Here is a 26385-nt window from a genome sequence, read left to right on the forward strand (position 1 = left end):
GCCTATTTTTGTGCTCATATTCCCTTATCTGGGGGTCCGTTATCTACGTGTATATATGCCTGAGGACAAAGTATAAAAAAACAACCATAACTACTGCCATTTCACTCATACTTTCTCAGAGCTCTGAGGTAAGCAATGTGCTATGTATTGTGTGAGTGAGCTTCAATTACTAACATTATGTCTTTCTTTTAATGATTTTCCCTGTGTGTTTGTATTTATCCTACAGTCCTTTTGCTGCCATGTTTGTGTTCAAGTTCACTGTGGGTCTCCTGGCTCTGATGTTGGTGTCCTCTGCTTGGGCTGAGGAACTGACTGAGGTGAGTGACACCGGATACGAAGCTACCATGCCATAAGAATGACTGCTTTGCTAAACGATCGAACAGTCAATGCATATCCAAAGTAACACTGGGACCTACTGGGACCCAAGGAACACTGAGACCTACTGGGACCCAGAGAATGGCAGTATTTCTGTTAAATGCATTTGAAATACGTACAGTATTTCCATTACCTTTGAGTATTTTGTAATATACAGTGCCTTCGGAAAGTATTCAGACCCAATTACTTTTTCCCCTTTTTATTACGTTACAGCCTTATTCTAAAATTGATTAAATATTATTTTCTCAGCAATCTACACGCAATACCCCATAATGACAAAGTGAAAACAGGTTTTTAGAAATTTTGGGAAATGTATTCAAAATAAAAAACAGAAATACCTTATTTACATAAGCATTCAGTCCCTTTACTATGAGACTCGAAATTGAGCGCAGCTGCATTCTTTTTCCATTGATCATCCTTGAGATGTTTCTACAACTTGATTGGAGTCCACCTGTGGTAAATTCAATTGATTGGACATGATTTGGAAATGCACACACCTGTCTAAGGTTCCAAAGTTGACAGTGCATGTCAGAGCAAAAACCAATCACCAATCACCAATCACCAATCATGAAGTCGAAGGAATTGACCGTAGAGCTCCAAGACACGATTGTGTTGAGGCACAGATCTGGGGAAGGGTACCAAAAATGTTCTGCAGCATTGAAGGTCCCTAAGAACACAGTGGCCTCCATCCTTCTTAAATGGAAGAAGTTTGTAACCACCAAGATTCTTCCTAGAGTTGCCCACGCCCGGCCAACCTGAGCAATCAGGGAAGAAGGGGCTTGATCAGGGAGGTGACCAAGAACCCGATGGTCACTCTGACAGAGCTTTAGAGTTTCTCTGTGAAGATGGGAGAACCTTCCAGAAGGACAACCATCTCTGCACCACTCCACCAATTTTTTTATTTTTTTTATTTTTATTTCACCTTTATTTAGCTAGTTGTTCTCTTGTTCTCAAGCTAGTTGAGAACAAGTTCTCATTTACAACTGCAACCTGGCCAAGATAAATCAAAGCAGTGCGACACAAACAACACAGAGTTACACATGGAATAAACAAGCGTACAGTCAATAACACAATAGAAAAAAAATAAAGTCTATATACAGTGTGTGCAAATGGCGTGAGGAGGCAAAGCAATAAATAGGCCATAGTAGCGAGGTAATTACAATTTAGCAGATTAACACTGGAGTGATAGATGAGCAGATGATGATGTGCAAGTAGTGATACTTGTGTGCAAAAGAGCAGAAAGTAAATAAAAACAATATGGGGATGAGGTAGGTAGATTGGATGGGCTCTTTACAGACGGACTATGTACAGCTGCAGCGATCGGTTAGCTGCTCAGATAGCTGATGTTTAAAGTTAGTGAGGGAAATGTAAGTCTCAGGCCCTTATGGTAGAGTGGCCAGACGCAAGCCACTCCTCAGTAAAAGGCACCTGACAGCCCACTTGGAGTTTGCCAAAAGGCACCTAAAGATTCTCAGACCATGAGAAATAAGATTCTCCTGTCTGATGAAACCAAGATTGAACCCTTTGGCTTTAATGCCATGCATCACATCTGGAGGAAACCTGGCACCATCCCTACGGCGAAGGGTGGTGGTGGCAGCATCATGCTGTGGGGATGTTTTTCAGCAGCAAGGACTGGGAGACTTGTCAGGATCGAGGCAAAGGTGAACTTAGCAAAGTACAGAGAGATCCTTGATGAAAACATGCTCCAGAGAGCTCAGGACCTCAGACGGGGGTGAATGTTCACCTTCCAACAGGACAACAACCCTAAGCACACAGCCAGGACAATGCAGGAGTGGCTTTGGGACAAGTATCTGAATGTCCTTGAGTGGCCAAGCCAGAGTCTGAACTTGAACCCGATCGAACATCTCTGGAGAGACCTGAAAACCTGAGCTTGAGAGGATCTACGGAGAAGAATGGGAGAAACTCCCCAAATACAGGTGTGCCAAGCTTGCAGCGTCATACCCAACAAGACTCGAGGCTGTAATCGCTGCCAAAGGCACTTTAACAAAGTACTGAGTCTGAAGGGTCTGAATGGGTCTGAAAACTTACGTAAATGTGAATTTTCAGTTTATACATTTTTTTATTTGCAAAAAATACATGTTTTTGCTTTGTCATTATGGGGTATTGTGTGTAGATTGATGAGTAAAAAAAATATTTAATCCATTTTAGAATATGGCTGTAATGTAACGAAATGTGGAAAAAGTCAAAGGGTTTGAATACTTTCCGAAGGCACTGTATATTTAATTTACCTGAACAATCCAATGTATTTTGTAACAAAATACTTTCGAGAGCTACCGTTTTTATTTTAAAAAAGCCTAAATACTTTTCTAGAAAAAATGGTTTTTGTAGTGGTTCACAATTTAGTGACCCCCTTTCAGCCTGCGTTGGTATCCAAAGTCTGATCCCCGCAAACCGGGAACATTTACAGAACATTATCTTAAGATTCCTATTAAATTCTAGTTAGGGTTTTATCTAACATTAGCATGATAACATCACAAAAACATTAAAATAATGCTTTTGATAATTTAAAAAATGTATTTTTATGTTTTAAATCAAATGTCCTTGGAATGCTCTAACATTCACTAAAATATTGTGCACAACATCTGTAACATCAATGACAAAACATTCCCCAAAATGTCTCATTAGGTTTCCAGGTAATCTAATAACACTATGTTCCAGTAAGGTTTTTCCAGCAAACAAAATTTGGTTCTGTAAAAGTTCCCAGAACATTTTTTAGGCCACGTCAAATAAACTGTACAGTCGTGCTGATGATTATACACTGGTTGTATAAAACATTCACCTGATGTTGCAAGAATGTTCTACGAACACATTTTGTTCTTTAATGGTTCACAGAATGTTTCATTAGGTTGTGGTGACAGTCTGGTGGGAACATTGTGGGGACATATGTTTCCAAAACATAATAAACTGTCCAGTTGTGCGAATCATTTTACCATGTATATTTTAGTGCAAATAACATTCACCTGATTTTACAAGAACGTTCCCAGAACACATTTAGTCTGTTCTTTAAAGGTTTCCCAGAATATATCTTTAGGTTGTGGGAACAGTCTGGTGGGAACATTGTGGGGACATCAGAAAAGACATGTTCCCAAAACACAAAAACTGTCCAGTTGTGTGGAGGATTTTCTTTTAGTGTACAAAAAACATTCACCTGGTGTTAAGAACATTCCCAGAACACATTTTTGTATGTTTTTTTAAAGTTCCTAAAATGCCTCCCGAGTGGCGCAGCATCACAGTGTTAGAGACGTCACTAAAGACCCCAGGTCGGATCCCGGGGTGTATCACAACTGACCATGATCGGGAGTCCCATAGGGTGACGCACAATTGGCACAGCGTCGTCCGCGTTAGGGGAGGGTTTGGCCGGGGGGGGGGGGCTTTACTTGGCTCATCGTGCTCTAGTGACTCACTGTGGCCAGCCAGGCGCCTGCAGGCTGACCTCGGCCGTCAGTTGAACGGTGTATCCTCCTACACATTGATGCGGCTGACTTCCGTTAAGCGGAAGAAGCACGGTTAGTTGAGAAGCACGGTTAGTTGAGTCATGTTTCAGAGGAACCATGACTCAACCTTTGCCTCCCGAGCCGTTGGAGAGTTGCAGCGATGAGACAAAATCGAAAAAGGGGGTAAAAATATTTTAAAAAAATCGACAAAAAACATCTCTTTAGGTTGTGGGAATAATGTGAAGTTGTGACAGGAGATAGGTTCCCAAATCACAAAAACTGTTCAGTTGTGCGAGTCATTCTACAATGTTTATTTTAGTGCAAAAAACATTCCCCTGATGTTACAAGACTGTTCTCGGAACACATTTTGTCTGTTCTTTAAAGGTTTCCAGAATATATCTTTAGGTTGTGGGAACAGTCTGGTCGGAACATTATGGGAACATCACAAAATATATGCACCCAAAACACAAAAACTGTTCAGTTGTGCGGATGATTATACAATGTTTATTTTAGGGAGACGCTGTAACGGAGGAGTGTAAATGCTTTTTTTTTTAGGCTGGATCATGTTGTTGTATTGTATTGTTGTATGTTTTAATTCTGTAATGTATTGATTGTTGCTGCCTCCTTGGCCAGGTCTCTCTTGAAAAAGAGACTCTGGGTCTCAATGGGCTTTTCCTGGTTAAATAAAGGTTACATTTTTTTTAAAGGGTGCAAAAAAAGTAATGCTGTTTTTATGATGTTCATAGCATATTTGTTTTAGGTTTAACATAATATTCTATTGATGTTCACGCAATATACATTTGACTTTGTCTCGGATGTCTTCAGAACATTTAGAAAATGTTATATTTACCACAGCATTCTCAGCATTCAAATTTGTAGCTCCTTAAAGCTTGTTGGAATATCAGTGGTGTAAAGTACTTAAGTAAAAATACTTTAAAGTACTACTTAAGTAGTTTTTTGGGGCATCTATACATTACTTGACTATTTATATTTTTTGACAACTTTTACATTTACTCCAATACATTCCCAAAGAAAATAACGTACTTTTTACTCCTTACATTTTCCCTGACACCCAAAAGTACGTGTTACATTTTGAATGCTTAGCAGGGCAGGAATTCGCACACTTATCAAGAAAACACCCATGGTCATCCCTACTGCCTCTGATCTGACAGACTCATTAAACACAAATGCTTTGTTGGTAAATTATGTCTGAGTGTTGAACTGTGCCCTTGGCTATCTGTAAATATAAAAACTTGAGTCATTTAGTTTGATTAAATGATTTATACTTTTACTTTTGATACATTTAAAACCAAATACTTATAGTATTTTACTCAAGTAATATTTTACTGGGTGATTTTCACTTTTACTTGAGTCATTTATTTGAAGGTATCTTTACTTTTACTCAAGTATGAAAATTGGGTACTTTTTCCACCACTGTGGAATACATCCCCATTAAGTTTTCATTAAAAAAAAATAACTTACATGTTGACAATCTGCAGCTTATTTAATTCATAGGACATTTGAACAGCATAATTTGGGCTCCCAAGTTGTGCAGTGGTCTAAGGCACAGCATCTCAGTGCAAGATGTGTCACTACAGTCCCAGATTCAAATCCAGGTTGTATCACATCCGGCTGTGATTGGGAGTCCCATAGGAAGGCAGACAATCGGCCCAGTGTCGTCCGGGGTAGGCCGTCATTGTAAATAAGAATTTGTCTCAACTGACTTGCCTATATATACATTTTTTACATCATACAAACACAATCATATTTTTTGCACATACGTTGACAATCTGCACATGTGAGGTTTCTTTCCCAAGCCAGGTCTTTCAGCCTCTGCACCACCAGGGAAGGTCTCTTACATCTTTTTCAGTATATAGCCATGGCAATATGTGACCGTTTCAGGAAACTATGTGTATGTCGTGTGTAACTACTTCACAGGAGAGGCATTTGAACTTAATATATATATATTTTCTTTTTTAAATCAAAATGCATTTTTTGGCAAACTTGTATGCCATCTGTAAATAAGAATACAATTGTTAAATTACGAGCCTAGTTGGTTCAGCTCCGGAAAAAGACTGGAACCTTCCCGCTAGTTATGATTGGCTGAGATAATAGCTGGGCTGGACATGCCGAAAGATGAGTTTGGATTGGTGGTCAGCCTCAAGCCACTGGCAGGCTACCAACTGCCTAGCCAGTTGTAGCTCAATCTTGGTGTTACGGTTTTCTTTCTCCTCTTCCTCTGAAGAGGAGGTGTAGCAGGGATCGGACCAAAATGCAGCGTGGTTATTTGTATACATCTTTAATAAAGATGAAAACACGAACAGTATACAAAAACAATAACCGTGAAAAAACCTAAACAGCCTATTTTTTTTATTTTTATAAAAAATAATAAATTATCTTCAATACCATTCATTCTTTACAACTCATTCTCATACATACTCAAATAATGGTATTTTAATTGAACTAATTTAACTAAACAAAAACCCCAAACAAAACCTCAAGGGAGCATCTTCCCTCCCCGTCACCCTACAAACTACCTTTCCCTATCTCCCCGTCCCTAATCTATCCCCTTACAAATCTAAATGACACCCAGCCCTAAACCCCCCTTCCACCTCTCCCGAGCAGCATGCTGCCCCCACTTTCTCTCCTCCCTCTTCATCCTCCCCCTCAAATCTCCTTCCACCCTCCTCACTATCCCTTCCACCCCCCAATCTCTCCCTGTCTTCACCATGTTCTGCCTGGCTTCCCACAGCCCCCGTTTAAAGAGACTCATGAGAAGCCAGAGCAGAAACCTGTCCCTATCCGTCCCTCTCGCTCTCCCTACACCTCTCTCTAACCTGGCCCACGTCAATACAAAATCCCCCCTTATCAAACCTAACAACACCCGTGCCCTAGCCCATACTACTCCGGCAAAGGCACAGTCCCAAAAGACATGGCGCACAGTCTCTCCTCTCCTCCCATTCCAAAACCCAAGGGAGTCTTTGAGGTGCCTTGCTGAGGAGACATTATCCATGTATCTCCCCAGAAAGGCCCTCACCTCTTCGTCCTTAACGTATGGGTTGTAAATGTTGACAGTTACAACCCTAAAGTTGTTCTTCGCCAGGCTTGTTATTTCATAGTGGCTCATCGGCCTCTCACCTCCCACTGCTCTTGCCCTTCTCAGGATATCATGTTTCTCCTCTGTATATAGTGCCACGTCGTATGCTCCCTCCAACGAGTTGCCTTGGAAACAAAACACGTCCTTCACCGTCAGCTTTAGAATCCCCATCAGTATTATCCTTCCAAAAGTTTCCCGTCCTAAAGGCTCCAACTCCTTTTCCTTCCAAGCAAACCGAATCGTGTTGGCCAGCCCAATCCCAGGGACCGACCGTGTTGATCTATTTTGCACCATCTCCGCAAGGAGAATGGCGCTAGTTCTCTTCTCTTCCAAAACAAGGAAAAAAGAAAGGCTCAGTCACTTTGGTTTATCTTTTTTTTTTAATAAAAAATAATTTATTATCTTCAATACCATTCATTCTTTACAACTCATAATTTTCATACATACTCAAATAATGGTATTTTAATTTAACTAATTTAACTAAACATAAACCCCAAACAAAACCTCAGGGGAGCATCTTCCCTCCCGTCACCCTACAAAATACCTTTCCCTATCTCCCCATCCCTAATCTATCCCCTTACAAATCTAAATGACACCCAGCCCTAAACCCCCCTTCCACCTCTCCCGAGCAGCATGCTGCCCCCACTTCCTCTCCTCCCTCTTCATCCTCCCCCTCAAATCTCCTTCCACCCTCCTCACTATCCCTTCCACCCCCCAATCTCTCCCTGTCTTCACCATGTTCTGCCTGGCTTCCCACAGCCCCCGTTTAAAGAGACTCATGAGAAGCCAGAGCAGAAACCTGTCCCTATCCGTCCCTCTCGCTCTCCCTACACCTCTCTCTAACCTGGCCCACGTCAATACAAAATCCCCCCTTACCAAACCTAACAACACCCGTGCCCTAGACCATACTACTCCGGCAAAGGCACAGTCCCAAAAGACATGGCGCACAGTCTCCTCCCTGCCACAAGAGGATCTTGGACAGGTGGGGGATTGCACCAAACTATACCGGTACATGATGGAACGTACCGGCAAGCACCTATGGAGGCTCAACCAATTCAGGTCCTTGAGCCTGTTGTCCAGACCCCGCGTCTGCACTCCCTCCCAGACCACTTCCGAGATGCCCACTACAGGCACCGGACTCCCTGCCTTTCTGGCCTCCTCGTACAGGTGCCTGTGATCTAAACCTACTCGGGCAACTTCAACCTCAGGGTGCGCACGCAGCCACTTGGCCGCATGACCAAAGTGCCACGGCAGCTGTTCTGCCCGAGGACCCGTGTTAGACCACACCATTATGCTTCTCGCCTGATATGAGAAGAACACCCGCAGGAGGTAACCGGATGGGTGTATCACTGGATGAGCAAGCTCCGTTAACAAGAAAGAAACAAAAATTGTGTCCAGCTTGAGGGGGAAATGTGGTACCCCCCTACCTCCCTCCCCGATGGGACAGATCATGCGCGCCCTGGCGACCCACTCGCACCTGCCACTCCACATGAACTGAAACACAAGCCTCACTAGAGGCCTCCTCAGACAAGCCGGCAATGGGTAGATGTACGCCAAATACAAAAGAGACGGCAACACATCCACCTTTAGGACCAGGACTTTGCCCATAAAAGACAAATACCTAGCCTTCCACATTGCTAGCTTCCTCTGTACCACTGCGATACGCATGTTCCAGTTCAGCGTCGCTGAGCCGGAGGTCTCAAAATGGACCCCGAGAATCCTCAGGGCCCCCTCACAGAGAGATAACCCCCCGGGCACATCCGTTCTACCGCGCCATCTACCGAAAAACTTGACGGAAGACTTTGCATGGTTCAGAACCGCTCCCGACGCTCGGGTGAAATCCCCAAAGATGGCAAGGGACCTTGTCAGGCACGAGTCCTTGCACAGCAGCAAGGAAGTGTCGTCGGCGTACTGCGTCATCTTAACACGCAGCCCACCACTTCCAGGGATCAACAAGCCTTCCACCCCTGTGTCTGCCCTAATGGCAGCCCCCAGAGGCTCCATGTACAGAACGAAGAGGAGAGCCGAGAGTGGGCACCCCTGCCTGACCCCAGACGAGAGGTCAAAAACGTCACCCAAGTGACTATTTACACTAACTCGGCACCCCGCTCCGACATATAATGTACGAATCCATCCTATGAACTTCTCCCCAAATCCTAATCGACCTAACACTCTGAATAAAAAGGATCTATTCACGCGATCAAAGGCTTTCGCCTGATCTAGCGCTGCTACCATTAAAGGCAGTCCTCTATCTTCAACCCAAGCGATGGAGTCCCTGATTAACTGTAGGTTCCATCTAATAGAGCGGCCCTCTACCCCGCACGTCTGATCCTCATGAACGACGTAGGGAAGGGCTGTGCGCAACCGGTCTGCTAAAACCTTTGCAAGTAGCTTGTAATCTACGCACAGCATGGTCAATGGCCGCCAGTTGCCAAGGTCTGTTACTTCCCCATTCTTATATAAAAGTGACAGCACACCAACAGCCATTGATCCCCCCGGGACCCCCGTCTCAAGGATGGCCTTCAAGACTTCGAGGACCACTGGTCCAAGTATACCCCAAAACTTGAGATAAAACTCAGCCGGCAGCCCATCCATCCCAGGCACCTTCCCTTTTCCCATCCTCCTAAGAGCGCTCTCAACCTCTTCTAGTGAAATCTGGGCCTCCATCACTTCTCTAATGTCCTCCGGCAACCGCCTGGACAAGTGTTCTAAAAACACATTTCCCTGCTCTACATCTATTTCCCTTTCCTTAAATAAACCTTGGAAATGATCAGTTGTCACCCTGACCATATCCTCTGGTTCTCTAACTATACTACCATTTTCTTCCCTAATGCCATGCATTACCTTCCTACTCTGTCTGGCCCTAACCGACTTAAAGAACATAGCGGAACAAGTCTCATTGTGTTCTAGAAAGCCACTATGCGCACGCTCCAGGAAAGCTCGAGCCTTCCGCTCCTGCAACTCCCTGAGCTGCGCCTTTAGGGTAGCGGATCTCTCCCAGTCAAACGACCCGCCGAGGTTGCCTGCCTCATACTCGAGTTCAATTAACCTTTGGATACGATCCACCTCCCTCCTCTCCTCCCTTTTTTTCCTCTTGCAATACCCTATTATAAAAGCCCTAATCCTCACCTTAACTAATTCCCACCACTCTAACACCCCCTCGCACATGGACCGGAGGCCTTCAAGCCTCCAAAAGAAATCATAAAACCTGTCAACAAAAGCCTGCTCCTCCAGCACATCCCGATCTAACTTCCAGTACCCCCTACCAAAGAGGCAGACTGGAGACCCCACCTGCAGGAGCACCCCGTCGTGATCCGAAAAGAAAACAGGCAACAGCCGCCCAGACAACTTACCCAAAGACCTGGGTACAAAAATATAGTCGAGCCTCCGCTCAACCCCCCTGGAGTTGCGCCATGTAGGACCGGCCATTTTCGGAGTAGTGTGCAGACCACCATCAACCAGACCATGGCAAGCCATTAGCCTGGTAATGGCGCCTGCACTGCTATCCCCCCCTATTCCTAAATCTGTATTAAAATCCCCCCCTATCACTAATTTCCTATTTGTGACACACAGGGGCGTCAGACAGTCCACCATCTCCCTCCTGTCTGCCACCACCTGTGGCCCATACACCACCACTAATCTAAATTTACAATCCCTTATCGTGACATCCACCCCTATAACCCTCCCCTGCATTACCACAAAAGAATCCTCCACTTTTACCTCCCTGTGCCCACACAAAATCCCTACCCCCGATGAGTGCACCCCCCCAATACCCCAAACCGACTCCCCCTTGTCCCACTCCCTCTTAAACCTACTAACATCCCCTCCATCCCTCAGGTGAACCTCCTGTAAAAAACAAAAATCAAACCCCACACCCTCCAAATAACTAAAAACCGCCCTCCTCTTAACAAAATCCCTTAAACCCCTTACATTTAAAGTAACAAAAGTAAAATTAGACCCCATGAAAGAATCAAATAAAATCATGTAATACACTCAAATTCTAAACCCAGACAGAAAAAAACAAAACCAGGAGACTCACCCGATGCTCCCCTGCTCCATATCTACCGGTGAAAACACCATCCGTACTCCCGACATCCCCCCCACTTCCTCCATCTCACCAACCCAGGATGCAGGAATAGTGTTTGGCTCCGGGGTGCCCTGCACCCTGGGTCTACCCCCACAATCCTCCCCCTCCCCAGTGCTGCAGCTGGATTGGAAAAAAATCGGGGAGGCTGAGTCCCCAAACAAAAAACTCCCCACCTCCTCCTGTACCCAGTCCTGAGTCTTGTTAGGTGTGTCCCCACCCAACAGAAGTTGAGGGCCTGGGGAAACCAGCAGCAACCCAGAGGTTTCTCCCACCCCCATCACTCTCTTGGCCATCCCCTCCCTCTCACTGTCGGCCAATCGCACCCTCCTCTTCATTCTCTTCTTTGGTGATGGCGGTAGTGGAGAGATACCACCCTCCCCCCCCCACCAGCTCCTCCACCATACCCCTCATCTCTTCCACCAGGGCACTTTCCCCCCAGTCCACTTGCTCTTCCACCGTCTCCTTCTCCAACACTCCTCCCTCGCTTTCTTCTCTCTCATGCTCCTCCACTCGGTTGCCTTCTTCCGCCGCTTTTCCTGGTTCTCCTACTCCCGTGCCTTCCGTTTCCTTCTCTCTTCCATCCGCCGCTTCTTGCTCCTCCTCCTTCCTTGCGGCCTTCCCCTCTGGACCTGTACTCTGGTCATGAGGCTTGCTTCCTTCCCCCCCTCTTCTTCCCCCATCCCCCGCTCCTGCTCCCCCCCCAGCCGCAGACGCATATGACCTCTGACGAGCCGGGCACCCCCGCCACAGGTGTGCTGACGAGCCACACCCGTGGCACGCCTTAGGCTTGTCACAATCCTTCGCCTCGTGTTCCTCAGATCCACAAAATCTGCATTTTCTTGTGCTGCACGAGGCGAATATGTGGCCGTAGGCCATACAGCGCCTGCAAAATGGGGGCTGACGTGTATAAAACAACGTCCCCCTGTCAGCCCCTAGGGAGAACATAGCAGGAGGATGGAGGTAGCCACCATGTCCCTTTGGGTCCTCTCTGAGGAGGGCCTGGAAGCCTCTCCTCCCATTCCAAAACCCAAGGGAGTCTTTGAGGTGCCTTGCTGAGGAGACGTTATCCATGTATCTCCCCAGAAAGGCCCTCACCTCTTCATCCTTAACGTATGGGTTGTAAATGTTGACCGTTACAACCCTAAAGTTATTCTTCGCCAGGCTTGTTATTTCATAGTGGCTCATCGGCCTCTCGCCTCCCACTGCTCTTGCCCTTCTCAGGATATCATCGTGTTTCTCCTCTGTATATAGTGCCACGTCGTATGCTCCCTCCAACGAGTTGCCTTGGAAACAAAACACGTCCTTCACCGTCAGCTTTAGAATCCCCATCAATATTATCCTTCCAAAAGTTTCCCGTCCTAAAGGCTCCAACTCCTTTTCCTTCCAAGCAAAACGAATCGTATTGGCCAGCCCAATCCCAGGGACCGACCGTGTTGATGTATTTAGCACCATCTCCGCAAGGAGAATGGCGCTCGTTCTCTTCTCTTCCAAAACAATGAAAAAAGAAAATCCAAAGTGACTGAGGCTATCTGGTGCAAACAAACACAGAGACAGGAACAATCACCCACGAAACACTCAAAGAATATGGCTGCCTAAATATGGTTCCCAATCAGAGACAACGATAAACACCTGCCTCTGATTGAGAACCACTCCAGGCAGCCATAGACTATTCTAGACAACCCCACTAACCACTATCCCACAACCTACAACAAATCCCTAGACAAAACACACCACATAAATTAACCCATGTCACACCCTGGCCTGATCAAAATAATAAAGAAAACACAAAATACTAAGACCAGGGCATGACACTTGGGTGCAATGATCACGTTCCCGCACTGGCTGACTGTGTGGAGGCTCATTGTTTTAACGTTACATTAGCCTACATGCTACACTAGTAAAGTTATAAATTATATAGCTGTTGTCTATATTAGCTACGACTTACCGTCTTTCGCAGCTTCAAATGTCAAACAAAGTTGGAAATTGTTGGCCTCCATCTGTAATTTTCTTCTGGCATGTTTGCAAGGTGCAATTAGTTTTGTTGTTGATACAGCGTCGTCTTTATATCCAAAAATAATAATTTGGGGTATCATCTTTCCAAGGGCTCCATCTGAATTCACCTGCCGACGTTCCTCTGCACTGCCACACACAACTTTTTCTCAGCTGGCACAATTTGATTGGCTGCTGTCGGATTCAAACTGTAATCCGTTAAATGAAGAGTTGATGTGCTGCACACTTTTTTAAATAGCATTATTTATAATATTTGGGCTTGGGGGAGGGTATCAAGTCAGGTCGAGTCAAAAGGCTCAAGTCACGAGTCATTGGTGTTAAAGTCAAAGTCAAGATGCAAGTCATGTCAGGTCCAAGTCCAAGTCATGTGACTCGAGTCCACACCTCTGGGAATTAGCACTGCCAGACACAGAACACCACACCGGCATGATGACAAACGTTAGTGGAAAATAAACATAAAAAAATATATATATTGCCAAGAGAAGTTCTGAGATTATTGTGTTGGTCGTTTGAAGTAAACAATTATCCAAGTTTGTGGGCACCCCCATCTATCTAGCAGATGGTATCTGCATTCACTATGATTGCTAGACTGTGTGGTACACTATGAGCAGAAGATACAGAAGAAATTGTAACTTCCCGATTCTACCAGAGAAATGTAGAAATGATACATATCAACATATCAACTTTCCCACAGTAAAATGTTTTAAATGCTGTGCCATTATGCATATTTTTTATTGAATGACCTTTTAACTTGTAGGGATGGGCACTCTCGAATGTCTTATTTATAGGCTACCCTGAGTTCCTTTGTTTCATATTTCTATCATATTAAATATTAGCCACTGTCAATATTGACTCTCTGTAGGCCTAACCACGCATATTCAACTGCCAATTTACTGTTAGTTCCCTTCAGCTGTATTGCCCACATTATCATTCAATTTAATTACATTGTTTGGTTTAACTTGATTTGTTTCCTTGCTGAGGACCATTAGTAACAGTTGATAATATAAAAAAAGGCATGTTGTTTAATGAAATCATTTTCGAGCAGAGCGCAGACCAAGCCGTAACAGTTTGAACCCTACTCATGGTGCAATACTTGCCCTTGTCATCACACAGTACCATGGTTAGTGTAGGCAATAGACAAGGGTATAGCCTTCTATTGTACACTATTATCCGGTTCAGGGATCAGAACAGAAAACCGTAACAGAAAGACATTTTCAGAGGAACAGAATCACAACCTGGAATGCAAGTGATCTAAAAGTTTTGAGAATGACACAAATATTATTTTCCACAAAGTTTGCTGCTTCAGTGTCTTTAGATAGCCTCCAGAGGATTGACCACAAGTTCTCAATGGGATTAAGGTCTGGGGAGTTTCCTGGCCATGGACCCAAAATATCGATGTTTTGTTCCCTGAGCTACTTAGTTATCACTTTTACCTTATGGCAAGGTGCTCCATCATGCTGGAAAATACATTGTTCGTCACCAAACTGTTCCTGGCTGGTTGGGAGAAGTTGCTCTCTGAGGATGTGTTGGTACCATTCTTTATTCGAGGCTGTGTTCTTAGGCAATAGTGTGAGTGAGCCCACTCCCTTGGCTGAGAAGCAACCCCACACATGAATGGTCTCAGGATGCTTTACTGTTGACATGACACAGGACTGATGGTAGCGCTCACCTTGTCTTCTCCAAACAGGCTTTTTTCCGGATGCCCCAAACAATCAGAACGGGGATTCATCAGAGAAAATGACTTTACCAGAGTCATCAGCAGTCCAAACCCTGTACCTTTTGCAGAATATCAGTCTGTCCCTGATGTTTTTCCTGGAGAGAAGTGGTTTCTTTGCTGCCCTTCTTGACACCAGGCCATCCTCCAAAAGTCTTCACTTCACTGTGCGTTCAGATGCACCCACACCTGCCTGCTGCCATTCCTGAGCAAGCTCTGTACTGGTGGTGCCCCGATCCCGCAGCTGAATCAACTTTAGGAGGCGGTCCTGGTGCTTCCTGGAATTTCTAAGGAACCCTGAAGCCTTCTTCACAACAATTGAACCGCTCTCCTTGAAGTTCTTGATGATACGATAAATGGTTGATTTAGGTGCAATCTTACTGGCCCTTTTTGTGCAAAGCAATGATGACGGCACATGTTTCCTTGCAGGTAACCATGGATGACAGAGGAAGAACAATGATTCCAAGCACCACCTTTCTTTTGAAGCTTCCAGTCTGTTATTCGAACTCAATCAGCATGAAATTGATCTTAATCCTTGTCATCGTCAACACTTACACCTGTGTTAACGAGAGAATCACTGACATGATGTCAGCTGGTCCTTTTGTGGCAGGGCTGAAATGCTGTGGAAATGTTTTTGGGAGATTCAGTTCATTTGCATGGCAAAGAGGGACTTTGCAATGAATTGCAATTAATCTGATCACTCTTCATAATATTCTGGAGTATATGCAAATTGCCATCATACAAACTGAGGCAGCAGACTTTGTGAAAATTAATATTTGTGTCATTCTCAAAACTTTTGGCCACAACTGTATACTGTTTTGGAACAAAACCATTATTTTAAAAGCATGGAAAACAGGTAATAGCGTTATTTTCCGTTTCTAGCATTTTTTTCCAGTCCCACAAAAAACACAACAAAGCCCTTACTCTTGTCACTCAAAAACATATTCCATTGTCTGCCTACCAGCTGAAAATCTTTGCCAGTGGGTGTGTGTGTAGGCTACCTTCCCCTCCCCCTCTGAAGCATAGGCTACTGTAGCCTACTGACATTACAAGTGTGATTCAGAAATTAGGGAGAGAGATATTTAATTAGAGAAGAATGGATTTACGTTTTTAATGCTAGTTAAGGATACTATCGTTATCATGTTTCACACCTCCTCCACCCTCTCTTGCTCTCTCCCAACCTGCAAAATTGCAGCCGCATCTTACACCCTACACTTGTCTGTCCAATGCATGTAAACAACTATAGCTTGGCCGCTCCAGCAAGCTGCTCTATCCGCACTGATTGGTGAAGAAATATAATGTTGAGCTAAATGTAAAACTATATATACTTCAGAGGTTTAAAAAGGAACAGAAACGAATCATATAAACCATTATATTTTTGGGGTTCAAACGGTTTCCTAACTTTATTTTGCTGGTCGGAATGTATAAAGACTGAATCCTTAAAGTAAACATCCCAGACAACTCCCATAACTTAATTAAATATTCTAAGAACATTTAAACAACAGGTGTTCCTTCAACATTCGTACAACCTTATAGGAATGTCTTGTGCAATCTAACTTAAACATTGCATGAATATTATCACAACTGAGTATATTTTGTAATGTACCCACACGGTTCCCACAATCTGATTAACCTTTAAAGAGCTCAGAAAGGCTGTTCTGTTAACATTCTTGCAACATCAAAGGAATGTTTTGTGCACCCTGATATGAACATGATCTGAATGTCAGCACAGCTGCAAAATAACATATCTTTTGTGATGTTCCAAAAATCTTCTCACCAGACTGTACCCACATCCTAATAAAACATTCTGGGAACCTTTACACAACAGACAAAATGCGTTCTAGGAACGTTCTGGCAACATCAGGTGAGTGATTTATACAAACATTCTATAATTATCAGCACAACTGGACAGTTTTTGCGTTATGAGAACTTGCACAGAGCCAGTTTTGGTTTGCTTGGGATGACACTATATTGTGGGATGTCTGTTAAATGGCCAAAATGTTCATGTTGACGTAGAAATGAACACTTGCAAAGCATACCTAGTATTATTCTTATGAGCTTTGCCCTGAAACAAGGCCAATACAAATACAGTTTGCTTTTCAGTTGTTCATTTGTACATTTACATTTGAATTATTTAGCGGACACTCTTATGCAGAGCAACTTACAGGTAGTGGATTGAATTAAGGCAGATAAAAAAAACACAATCACAGTCATAGCAAGTAAAACATTTCTGTAACCATTAAGGGGCTACTTGCTAAAATAATGCAAATGTTTGTTGTAATTTATTTGGTTGGTCTTTAGGGTATTTTGTAATTGTATTCTGTCATTTTTGTCCATCCCTGCTGTGACCTTAAAAAAAACTTTTATATATTCATGCTGTGTGTTCTTTATAAAGTTCATACACTTTACATTCATTTCATTTGTATTCTACTTTGTCATTGTCTGTCTTATTTCATGTTGTTCCCCGAAGTCTAAAGGTGAGATGAACTAAAACTATTTTGGCACTATCACACATTTCCAACCATATGACAAATATTAACAATGTCATGTCATGATTTAGCAGACTTAACGGATCCGATGTTCTTTTTTTACAGAGAATGTTGCTGAGGAAGACGCTTTGGCTGAGCTCTCTGTTGGTGAGCTGCTGGCCAGAGCCAACAGAGATCTCAGTAAGTTGGCACTTTGTTCAATGCTCAAGGATTAAAGAGCATTTTTTCCCCCTAACCCTCAGAGTAACCTGTTCTACGTGTTCTATTCTCAAGCCCCCGAAGCCGATGAGCCTACTCTGATGGGAGACATTGCCATGCCCTCGGAGAAGAACGCTGACCCCTGCACCGCCCGCGGGTGTCTGTGGCAAAAGTACAGTGACGGAAACATCTGGGTGCCCTACATCATTGCCAATCACTTCTGTAAGTGTTCACTTTCGTGTACATTTCATTTCATATGTTGAGATATTGCACAAGCGATGCAACACTTTCACTATCGGTTGTTGTTCATTTGATCTCTACAACAGCATCCCGCGAAGTAGCCATCATCCTGCGGGGTCTTGACTCCTTCGCCGAAACCACCTGCATCCGCTTCTTCCAGCGCCAGAATGAGAGGGACTACCTCAGCATTGAGAATCGCAGCGGGTGAGCCTGAATTTAAATAACATCGTTAAACAATTAGAATATTACATCAACACATTATTCATTGAATTTCCCTTCGAATATCATCCATACAATAATTGTTTTTGCAAACATGCCCGTTTCCTTTATCCTTCATGATTTACCTTTATCTTTCATTAGCCTGAAGTTTTCTGAACGTTATGCTGCGTTCATAACCAAGTGGGAAGTGGAGACGACAAAACCTTATTTGTAAAAAGCAATCTATGAATATGGTTTTTGAACGCTATAATTAGTTTACAAGCACGATAGCTGCACTTTTAGTTTATGGTTTACACAAGTTGTTGGCCATTAGCCAATCAGGGTTTCTCAACGAGTTCAAAGCCTGTAAATGCATCCCCAACTGGTATTCATGACCTCACAACTGGTAAATTCCCACCTCCCACTTGCTTATGAACGCAGCATAACAGAACTGACTACATACACAATTAGGATCTTTTCTGACATTGGATTTAATTAGTCTACCTTGATCCTCCGCTGCATTATATCATCAGCACTAGAATTTCAATAACATCCTTAAACAATTATAACGTCACATCAACACATAGTTAATTGAATTTCCCTTTGAAGATAATCCATACAATTATTGGTTTTGCAAACCTGCACTGTCAGGTGATCCCCACCACCATTCATCTCTTATGAACCCATTACCCTGAGGTTTCCTAAAACCTTTACAATAAACTAGATGATTAGGGAAGGCCCTACTTCTGGCATTGGATTGGGGCACCTTGACCCTCCTCTGCTCTTCTTCCCAGGTGCTACTCTTATGTTGGCCGTCGGGGTAATGCCCAGACTGTGTCTCTGGCCCGTCAGGGCTGCCTGTACCACAGCACCGTCCAGCATGAGCTCCTCCACGCCCTGGGCTTTAACCACGAGCAGACCCGCAGCGACCGTGACAACCACATCCGTGTCGTCTGGGAGAACATCATTGATGGTTTGATTCCATGCCTTTATTCTGTTTCCCTTTCACTGACATTCATTTCTAATGATAAGAAATGGAGTGCCTCTATCTCACTGATAAGTCTAACAATAGACACTGGGGTTTTCAATGTGTGACTTCATTGGGGTTGCACATGACTTGTCAGTATGCCTACTTTTACTTTTTGTTTGTCCAGCTGTAACATTAGTGTAATCTATAGACTCCAAATTTGAGGCCTATAGATGATATTACAGTTGTTGTTCATTTCTGTTTAGTACACAGGTAGCTGCTGAAGCCGTGTCACCACACTGCCAGGTCTCTGACCTTCTTCTTATAGGCTGTCTCATCATTATCTGTGATCAAGCCTTTCAAATGAACAGTCTTTCGCTGTCTGTGATCAGGCCTTTCCCATGACCAGCCTTTCAAAGCACTTCATGGCTACAGACGTGAGTGATATGGGTCGGTAGTCATTTAGGCAGGTTATCTTGGTGTTCTTGGGCATAGGGACTATGCTGGTCTGTTTGAAACATGTAGGTATTACAGAAAATGTCAGTGAAGACACTTGCCAGTTGGTCAGCGCATGCTCCGAGTACACGTCCTGGTTATCCCTCTGGCACCGCAACCTTGTGAATGTTGACCTGTTTAAAGCTCTTACTCATATCGGCTATGGAGAGCGTGATCACACAGTCATCTGGAACAGTTGGTACTCTCATGCATGCTTCAGTGTTACTTGCCTCAAAGCGCGCATAGAAGTAATTTAGGTCAACTGGGTATCTCGCGGCTGGGCTTCCCTTAGTAGTCCGTAATGGTTTGCAAGCCCTGCCACATCTGACTAGCGTCAGAGCTGGTGTTGTAGGATTCAATCTTAGTCCTGTATTGAAGCTTTGCTTGATGGTTTGTCGGAGGGCATAGCGGGATTTCCTATTAGTGTCCGCACCTTGAAAGTGGCAGGTCTACCCATTAGCTCAGTGCAAATGTTGCCTGTAATGCATGGCTTCTGGTTGGGGTACGTACAGTCACTGTGGGGATGACATCATCGATGCACTTATTGATGAAGGTACTATTGTATAGTTTTTAGCCAGTACACTCTTAGGAAAAAAGGTGCAATCTAGAATCTAAAAGGGTTCTTCGGCTGTCCCCATAGGATAACCCTTTGAAGAACCTTTTTAGGTTCCAGGCAGAACCCTTTTGAGTTCCACGTAGAACACTTTCCACAGAGGGTTCTACATGGAACCCAAAAGAGTTCTACCGGGAACAAAAAGTGTCCTACCTGGAACCAAAAAGGGTTCTCCAATGGGGATAGCGGAAGAACCCTTTTTTCTAAGAGTTCAGTTCTTAAAGTAGCACTCAGGAGCCAAAAGTGGGACCCGAAAATTGCATCCTATGTCACATATGTGCAGATATGTGCACCATGTCATATCTCTCTCTCTCTCACCCCCCCCTTGTGTCCACTGAGCTGTTGTGCAGCCCTGCAACCTCATTGGATAATGGTGGGCAGGCCACTGAAGCTCAGATTTGGCCTTTTGTAAATAATAATGGTAATGTATTCAATCATTTTCTTTGTTATTGTTTCGCCGTAATACTACTAGCCACCTAGCAATTTGGCTTCAGCTATCCCAGATAGGTTCCCAATCTCAACCGCAAAGAAAGACATGAACTTAAGAGTACTTTGGTGAATTTACGAGGCATTCAAGACAAGACATTGCGAGATACAAATTACCATGACATGCGCATGGTTCTTTCTGCTTGCCCCCTTCCACTCTCCCTCACGCTGGTTCACCTGCTCTTTCTCTTTGCTAATGATGGGAGCGTGTGTTCAGTCTTCGGTCTGTTGCATGTAGAATATCCTAGCCTATTCATTGATGATAGGCCCTGCTTTATTGAAGTTGTGAGAAGTTGCAAGCCAAGAAATTGCAAGATTTTTTATTTTTTTTAATTTTTTAATTTCACCTTTATTTAACCAGGTAGGCTAGTTGAGAACAAGTTCTCATTTGCAACTGCGACCTGGCCAAGATAAATCATAGCAGTGTGAGCATACAACAAAGAGTAAACAATTAACAAGTCAATAACACAGTAGAAAACGAAGGGGGGGTCTATATACAATGTGTGCAAAAGGCATGAGGAGGTAGGCAAATAATTACAATGTTGCAGATTAACACTGGAGTGATAAAAGATCAGATGGTCATGTACAGGTAGAGATATTGGTGTGCAGAAGAGCAGAAAAGTAAATAAATAAAAACAGTATGGGGATGAGGTAGGTTAAAAGGGTGGGCTATTTACCAATAGACTATGTACAGCTGCAGCGATCGGTTAGCTGCTCAGATAGCTGATGTTTGAAGTTGGTGAGGGAGATAAAAGTCTCCAACTTCAGCGATTTTTGCAATTCGTTCCAGTCACAGGCAGCAGAGTACTGGAACGAAAGGCGGCCAAATGAGGTGTTGGCTTTTGGGATGATCAGTGAGATACACCTGCTGGAGCGCGTGCTACGGATGGGTGTTGCCATCGTGACCAGTGAGCTGAGATAAGGCGGAGCTTTACCTAGCATAGACTTGTAGATGACCTGGAGCCAGTGGGTCTGGCGACGAATATGTAGCGAGGGCCAGCCGACTAGAGCATACAAGTCGCAGTGGTGGGTAGTATAAGGTGCTTTAGTGACAAAACGGATGGCACTGTGATAGACTGCATCCAGTTTGCTGAGTAGAGTGTTGGAAGCCATTTTGTAGATGACATCGCCGAAGTCGAGGATCGGTAGGATAGTCAGTTTTACTAGGGTAAGCTTGGCGGCTTGAGTGAAGGAGGCTTTGTTGCGGAATAGAAAGCCGACTCTTGATTTGATTTTCGATTGGAGATGTTTGATATGAGTCTGGAAGGAGAGTTTGCAGTCTAGCCAGACACCTAGGTACTTATAGACGTCCACATATTCTAGGTCGGAACCATCCAGGGTGGTGATGCTAGTCGGGCATGCAGGTGCAGGCAGCGACCGGTTGAAAAGCATGCATTTGGTTTTACTAGCGTTTAAGAGCAGTTGGAGGCCACGGAAGGAGTGTTGTATGGCATTGAAGCTTGTTTGGAGGTTAGATAGCACAGTGTCCAAAGATACAGCATTCCATTGTGAGATACAGCTTTTTATTGACGGGAAGGGAAGGCCATCCTGGACCTCCACACTGGTGGTGTCAGAGGAAGCCCTAAAAATTGTCAAAGACCCCAGCCACCCCAGTCATAGACGGTTCTCTCTACTACCTCATGGGAAGCGGTACCAGAGTGCCAAGTCTAGGAAAAAAAGGCTTCTCAACAGTTTTTACCCCCAAGCCATTAGACTCCTGAACAGGTAATCAAATGACTACCCAGACTATTTGCATTGTGTACCTCCCCTCAACCCCTCTTTTACGCTGCTGCTACTCTGTTTATCATATATGCACAGTCAGTTTAACTATACATTCATGTACATATGTACATCCTACCTCAATTGGCCCGACTAACCAGTGCTCCCGCACATTGGCTAACCGGGCTATCTGCATTGTGTCCCGCCACCCAGCACCCGCCAACCCCTCTTTACACTACTGCTACTCTCTGTTCATCATATATGCATAGTCACTTTAACCATATCTACATGTACATACTACCTCAATCAGCCTGACTAACCGGTCTCTGTATGTACTTTTATAGCCTCGCTACTGTTTTTCTGTCTTTTTACTGTTGTTTTTATTTCTTTACTTACCTATTGTTCACCTAATACCTTTTTTGCACTATTGGTTAGGGCCTGTAAGTAAGCATTTCACTGTAAAGTCTACATCTGTTGTATTCGGCACAGGTGACGAATAAACTGTGATTTGATTTGAAGTTACCAGCCTCAGTAATTGCAGCCCAAATAAATGCTTCACAGAGTTCAAGTAACAGACACATCTCAACATCAACTGTTCAGAGGAGATTGCTTGAATCAGACCTTCATGGTCGAATTGCTGCAAAGAAACCACTACTAAAGGACACCAATAAGAAGAAGAGACTTGCTTGGGCCATCACACACGAGTAATGGACATTAGACCGGGGGAAATCTGTCCTTTGGTCTGATGAGTCCAAATTTGAGATTTTTGTTTCCAACCGCTGTGTCTTTGTGAGACGCAGAGTAGGTGAACGGATAATCTCTGCATGTGTGGTTCTCACCGTCAAACATGGAGGAGGTGGTGTGATGGTGTGGGGTGTGCTTTGCTGGTGACACTGTCAGTGATTTATTTAGAATGTGAGGGACACTTAACCAGCATGGCTACCACAGCATTCTGCAGCGATACGCCATCCCATCAGGGTTGCGCATAGTGGGACTATCATTTGTTTTTCAACAGGACAATGACCCAACACACCTCCAGGCTGTGTAAGGGCTATTTGACCAAGAATGAGAGTGATGGAGTGCTGCATCAGCTGACCTGGCCTCCAAAATCACCCAACTCAACCCAATTGAGATGGTTTGGGATGAGTTGGACCGCAGAGTGAAGGAAAAGCAGCCAACAAGTGCTCAGCATATGTGGGAACTCCTTCAAGACTGTTGGAAAAGCATTTATCAGGAAGCTGGTTGAGATTAATGCAAAGAGCGTGCAAAGCTGTCATCAAGGCAAAGGGTGGCTACTTTGAAGAATCTAAAATATAACATGTATTTTGATTTGTTTAACACTTTTTTGGGTCACTACATGTTTCCATATGCTTTATTTCATAGTGTTGATGTCTTCACTATTATTCTACAATGTATAAAATAGTAAAAATAAAGAAAACCCCTTGAATGAGTAGTGTCCAATCATTTTACTGGTACTGTACATGTAGGTAGGGGTAAAGTGACTATGCATGCATAATAGATAATGAACAGTGAGTAGCAGCAGTGTAAAAAAAAATGGGGGGGGGGGGGGGTCAATGCAAATAGTCCAGGTAGCCATTTGATTGGCTGTTCAGCAGTCTTATTGCTTGGGGGTAGAAACTGTTCAGAAGCCTTTTGGACCTCGACTTGGCGTTTCTGTACTGCTTGCCGTGCGGTAGCAAAGAGAACAGTCTATGACTAGGGTGGCTGGAGCTCCCAAAAACACTTAATTGCTGATGAAACATACTCCAAAAAGAAACGAGGGATTATTAGACTACTTATCTTCATCAACAACTTTGATCCTTTTTTGCCACTTCCCTCTTTATCTGCTGACAAGATAACCACTCTGACCTACAGTGGGATGGGCCAGAGTCCAAATTTCCATTCGGAACATGCTGATTGGCTGAAAGGAATGGCCTTTTCTACAAATGAGGGGATTCAATTAAGCTAGCCTGGGTTGCACCAGGCTTTGGCCAGTCACGTTACTGGATGAAGCCGGTCAGGGAGGCCAGAGAGGAAGAGAAGGGTCTTCTCCTGCATGTGGCGAGTTCTTATATGGAGGTCAATGAGTGTCGAATTTGGTTAACAAAAAATGTAATTTCTTATTTGCTATGCGTGGCTTATTTGAGCAAATAGAAGTTGTGTAATGTTTAGGTTGTTATTAGTGTAATGATATACGTAGGACACATGACATCCTGGCAACTTTGAGAAAAAACACTTTATATCAGAGTTGTCTCTGTTACACTTGTATCTGCCTTCTCATTGGCTAGAATGGCAGCCTGGTCTCATAGACTAGGTGTAACATATGCAAATATAATAACATATGCAAATCAGGGACACTCAAATTAGTATGATATGTTGTGTTTGGTGTGGTTACATAAGATAGAAGGTACTTAATGCAAAAACGAAAAGAGGGTGTTTGGTCGGGTGGATGGGGTGGGTGTGTAACGCGAACGTCTAGCAACCCAAAGGTTGCATGTTTGAATCTCCTCACGGACAACTTTAGCATTTTAGCAACTTTTCAACTACTTACTTATATTTAGCTAATTTGCAACTTCTTAGCATGTTAGCTACCCCGTCCCCTAACCTTAACCCTTTAATCTAACTCCTGAGTTTAGCCTTAACCCTAACCTCAAATCCCTACCGTAGCTAGAGTTAAGAATGGCCAATGGAGTAGCCTATCTGGTCAATATAATGGATAATCGGTGGGGAGGCGTGACCTGCTGAAATCTAACCATAATCTGAGCCTCTTGACTTATTGTCAACAAGGCAGCATGATGCATCGTTCAGAAACATAGGCCTAGGTCTCTTTTCCATAAAATATATGTTTGACTTGTCAAACTACTTTTCATTGGGAAGGCAGATCTTGGCCTCTATTCAATCTGTGTAGCTGAAGCATAATAGATTGATTGATAGAAATGTCAAGGTAATTTCGGATTGAGCCGACATATGTGAATCCAGTCTCCGCTAACACAGGAATATTGCCTTTACATTTAAATTATGCTGTAATGCTGAACTTCCGCAATACGGACTGAATAGAGCCCAAAACGTTTTTACTAAAAGCAAGCACATTTGCATGTTAAAACACAGAATCCTACATTACTCCACATGCTTAACATGCTTGACTTTTGATTTGAGCCCAAAACGCCATTGGCCAGAGTAGAGGCAGCCCGTTTCCAAAATGAATGCAATCACTTTAGACCTGGGCACCAGGGCCATCTTAATCAAATCCCCTTCCTGACCTTGCTCATGAAGTAGATTGAAACACAGCCTATCAACTCTGTGAACATTTTGTCTTGTGTTTTTCCAGAGTATAAGTACGCATTCGAAAAGATTGCCACCCTGAACCAGGGAACTTCCTATGACTACAACTCTGTCATGCAGTACCACAGGTCAGCTATGATGTCTTTATAATCATTACAAATATGTCTGGAGTGGACACCTATTGTATTGCAAGTGCTAATACACCATCCATCCCTGTGAGCTTTCATTCAGCCCAAGCTATATTGTACCTTCAGCAGTGACATTGTTGAGTAGGCCTAAATTGTGTTGCATTGTGATTTGGTGTGGTTACAGGTACGCCTTCTCCAAGAACAACCACCCCACCATGGAGCCCATCCCCGACAGCAACGTGTCTTTCGGCGAGGCCACTCAGATGAGCAAGAACGACATTGACAGGCTGAACAGGCTGTATGGCTGCTGTGAGTACTGTCACACTGAACAACTTACTGTACTTGTGTTTGGATGATTCAATCTAGGTCAAGGCTGCTGGAATGGATCATACATCCTCATTACAACCTCCTGGATGCCTCTTCCCCAGAGCTAATATAGCTTGAATATATCTAGAGCTTAATAACTGTGAGAATTGTGACATTGAGGGTGGGAGGATATATTACAATGGACATAGCTTTATGTGTATGATTAAATAATCAACAAAATTATCATTTTCCCCCAACAGAAACAGTTGGATACCTGTGGTCTCACTTCCGATGGACTCAAGATCATTCCGCTGAAGGAGTAGAGTGACCTCTAGTGGTAGAACTGTTAGAATGTAATTTGCCTCAAAACATCAAGACTGCAACCTCTAATAAATCCCAATAAACATCTGATCAACTGAAATCAAAAGCTTAATCTGTATTGATCCTTCCTTTCAATTCAGTTCTCCAAATATAAGTATTCTAATGCTTTAAACAAGTATTACATAAGTAGACAATAATTTTTTAC

At 43.7% G+C, this 26385-nt stretch overlaps 1 protein-coding gene across 1 annotated transcript; it reads left to right on the forward strand.

Annotated features, from left to right (window-relative positions):
- On the forward strand, window positions 1-26292 carry LOC109885753 (low choriolytic enzyme). The gene is made up of 10 exons (XM_020477563.2): window positions 1-128; window positions 227-317; window positions 17209-17215; window positions 17333-17407; window positions 17501-17647; window positions 17752-17869; window positions 18658-18836; window positions 25472-25553; window positions 25738-25862; window positions 26120-26292. Coding segments are annotated over exons 2-10 (813 nt in total). The 5' UTR covers window positions 1-128; window positions 227-239; the 3' UTR covers window positions 26122-26292.
- Window positions 26293-26385: the final 93 nt, after the last annotated feature.

This window comes from Oncorhynchus kisutch, linkage group LG3 (genome assembly GCF_002021735.2).
Source record: "Oncorhynchus kisutch isolate 150728-3 linkage group LG3, Okis_V2, whole genome shotgun sequence".
In the NCBI taxonomy this organism is placed as follows: Eukaryota; Metazoa; Chordata; class Actinopteri; order Salmoniformes; family Salmonidae; genus Oncorhynchus; species Oncorhynchus kisutch.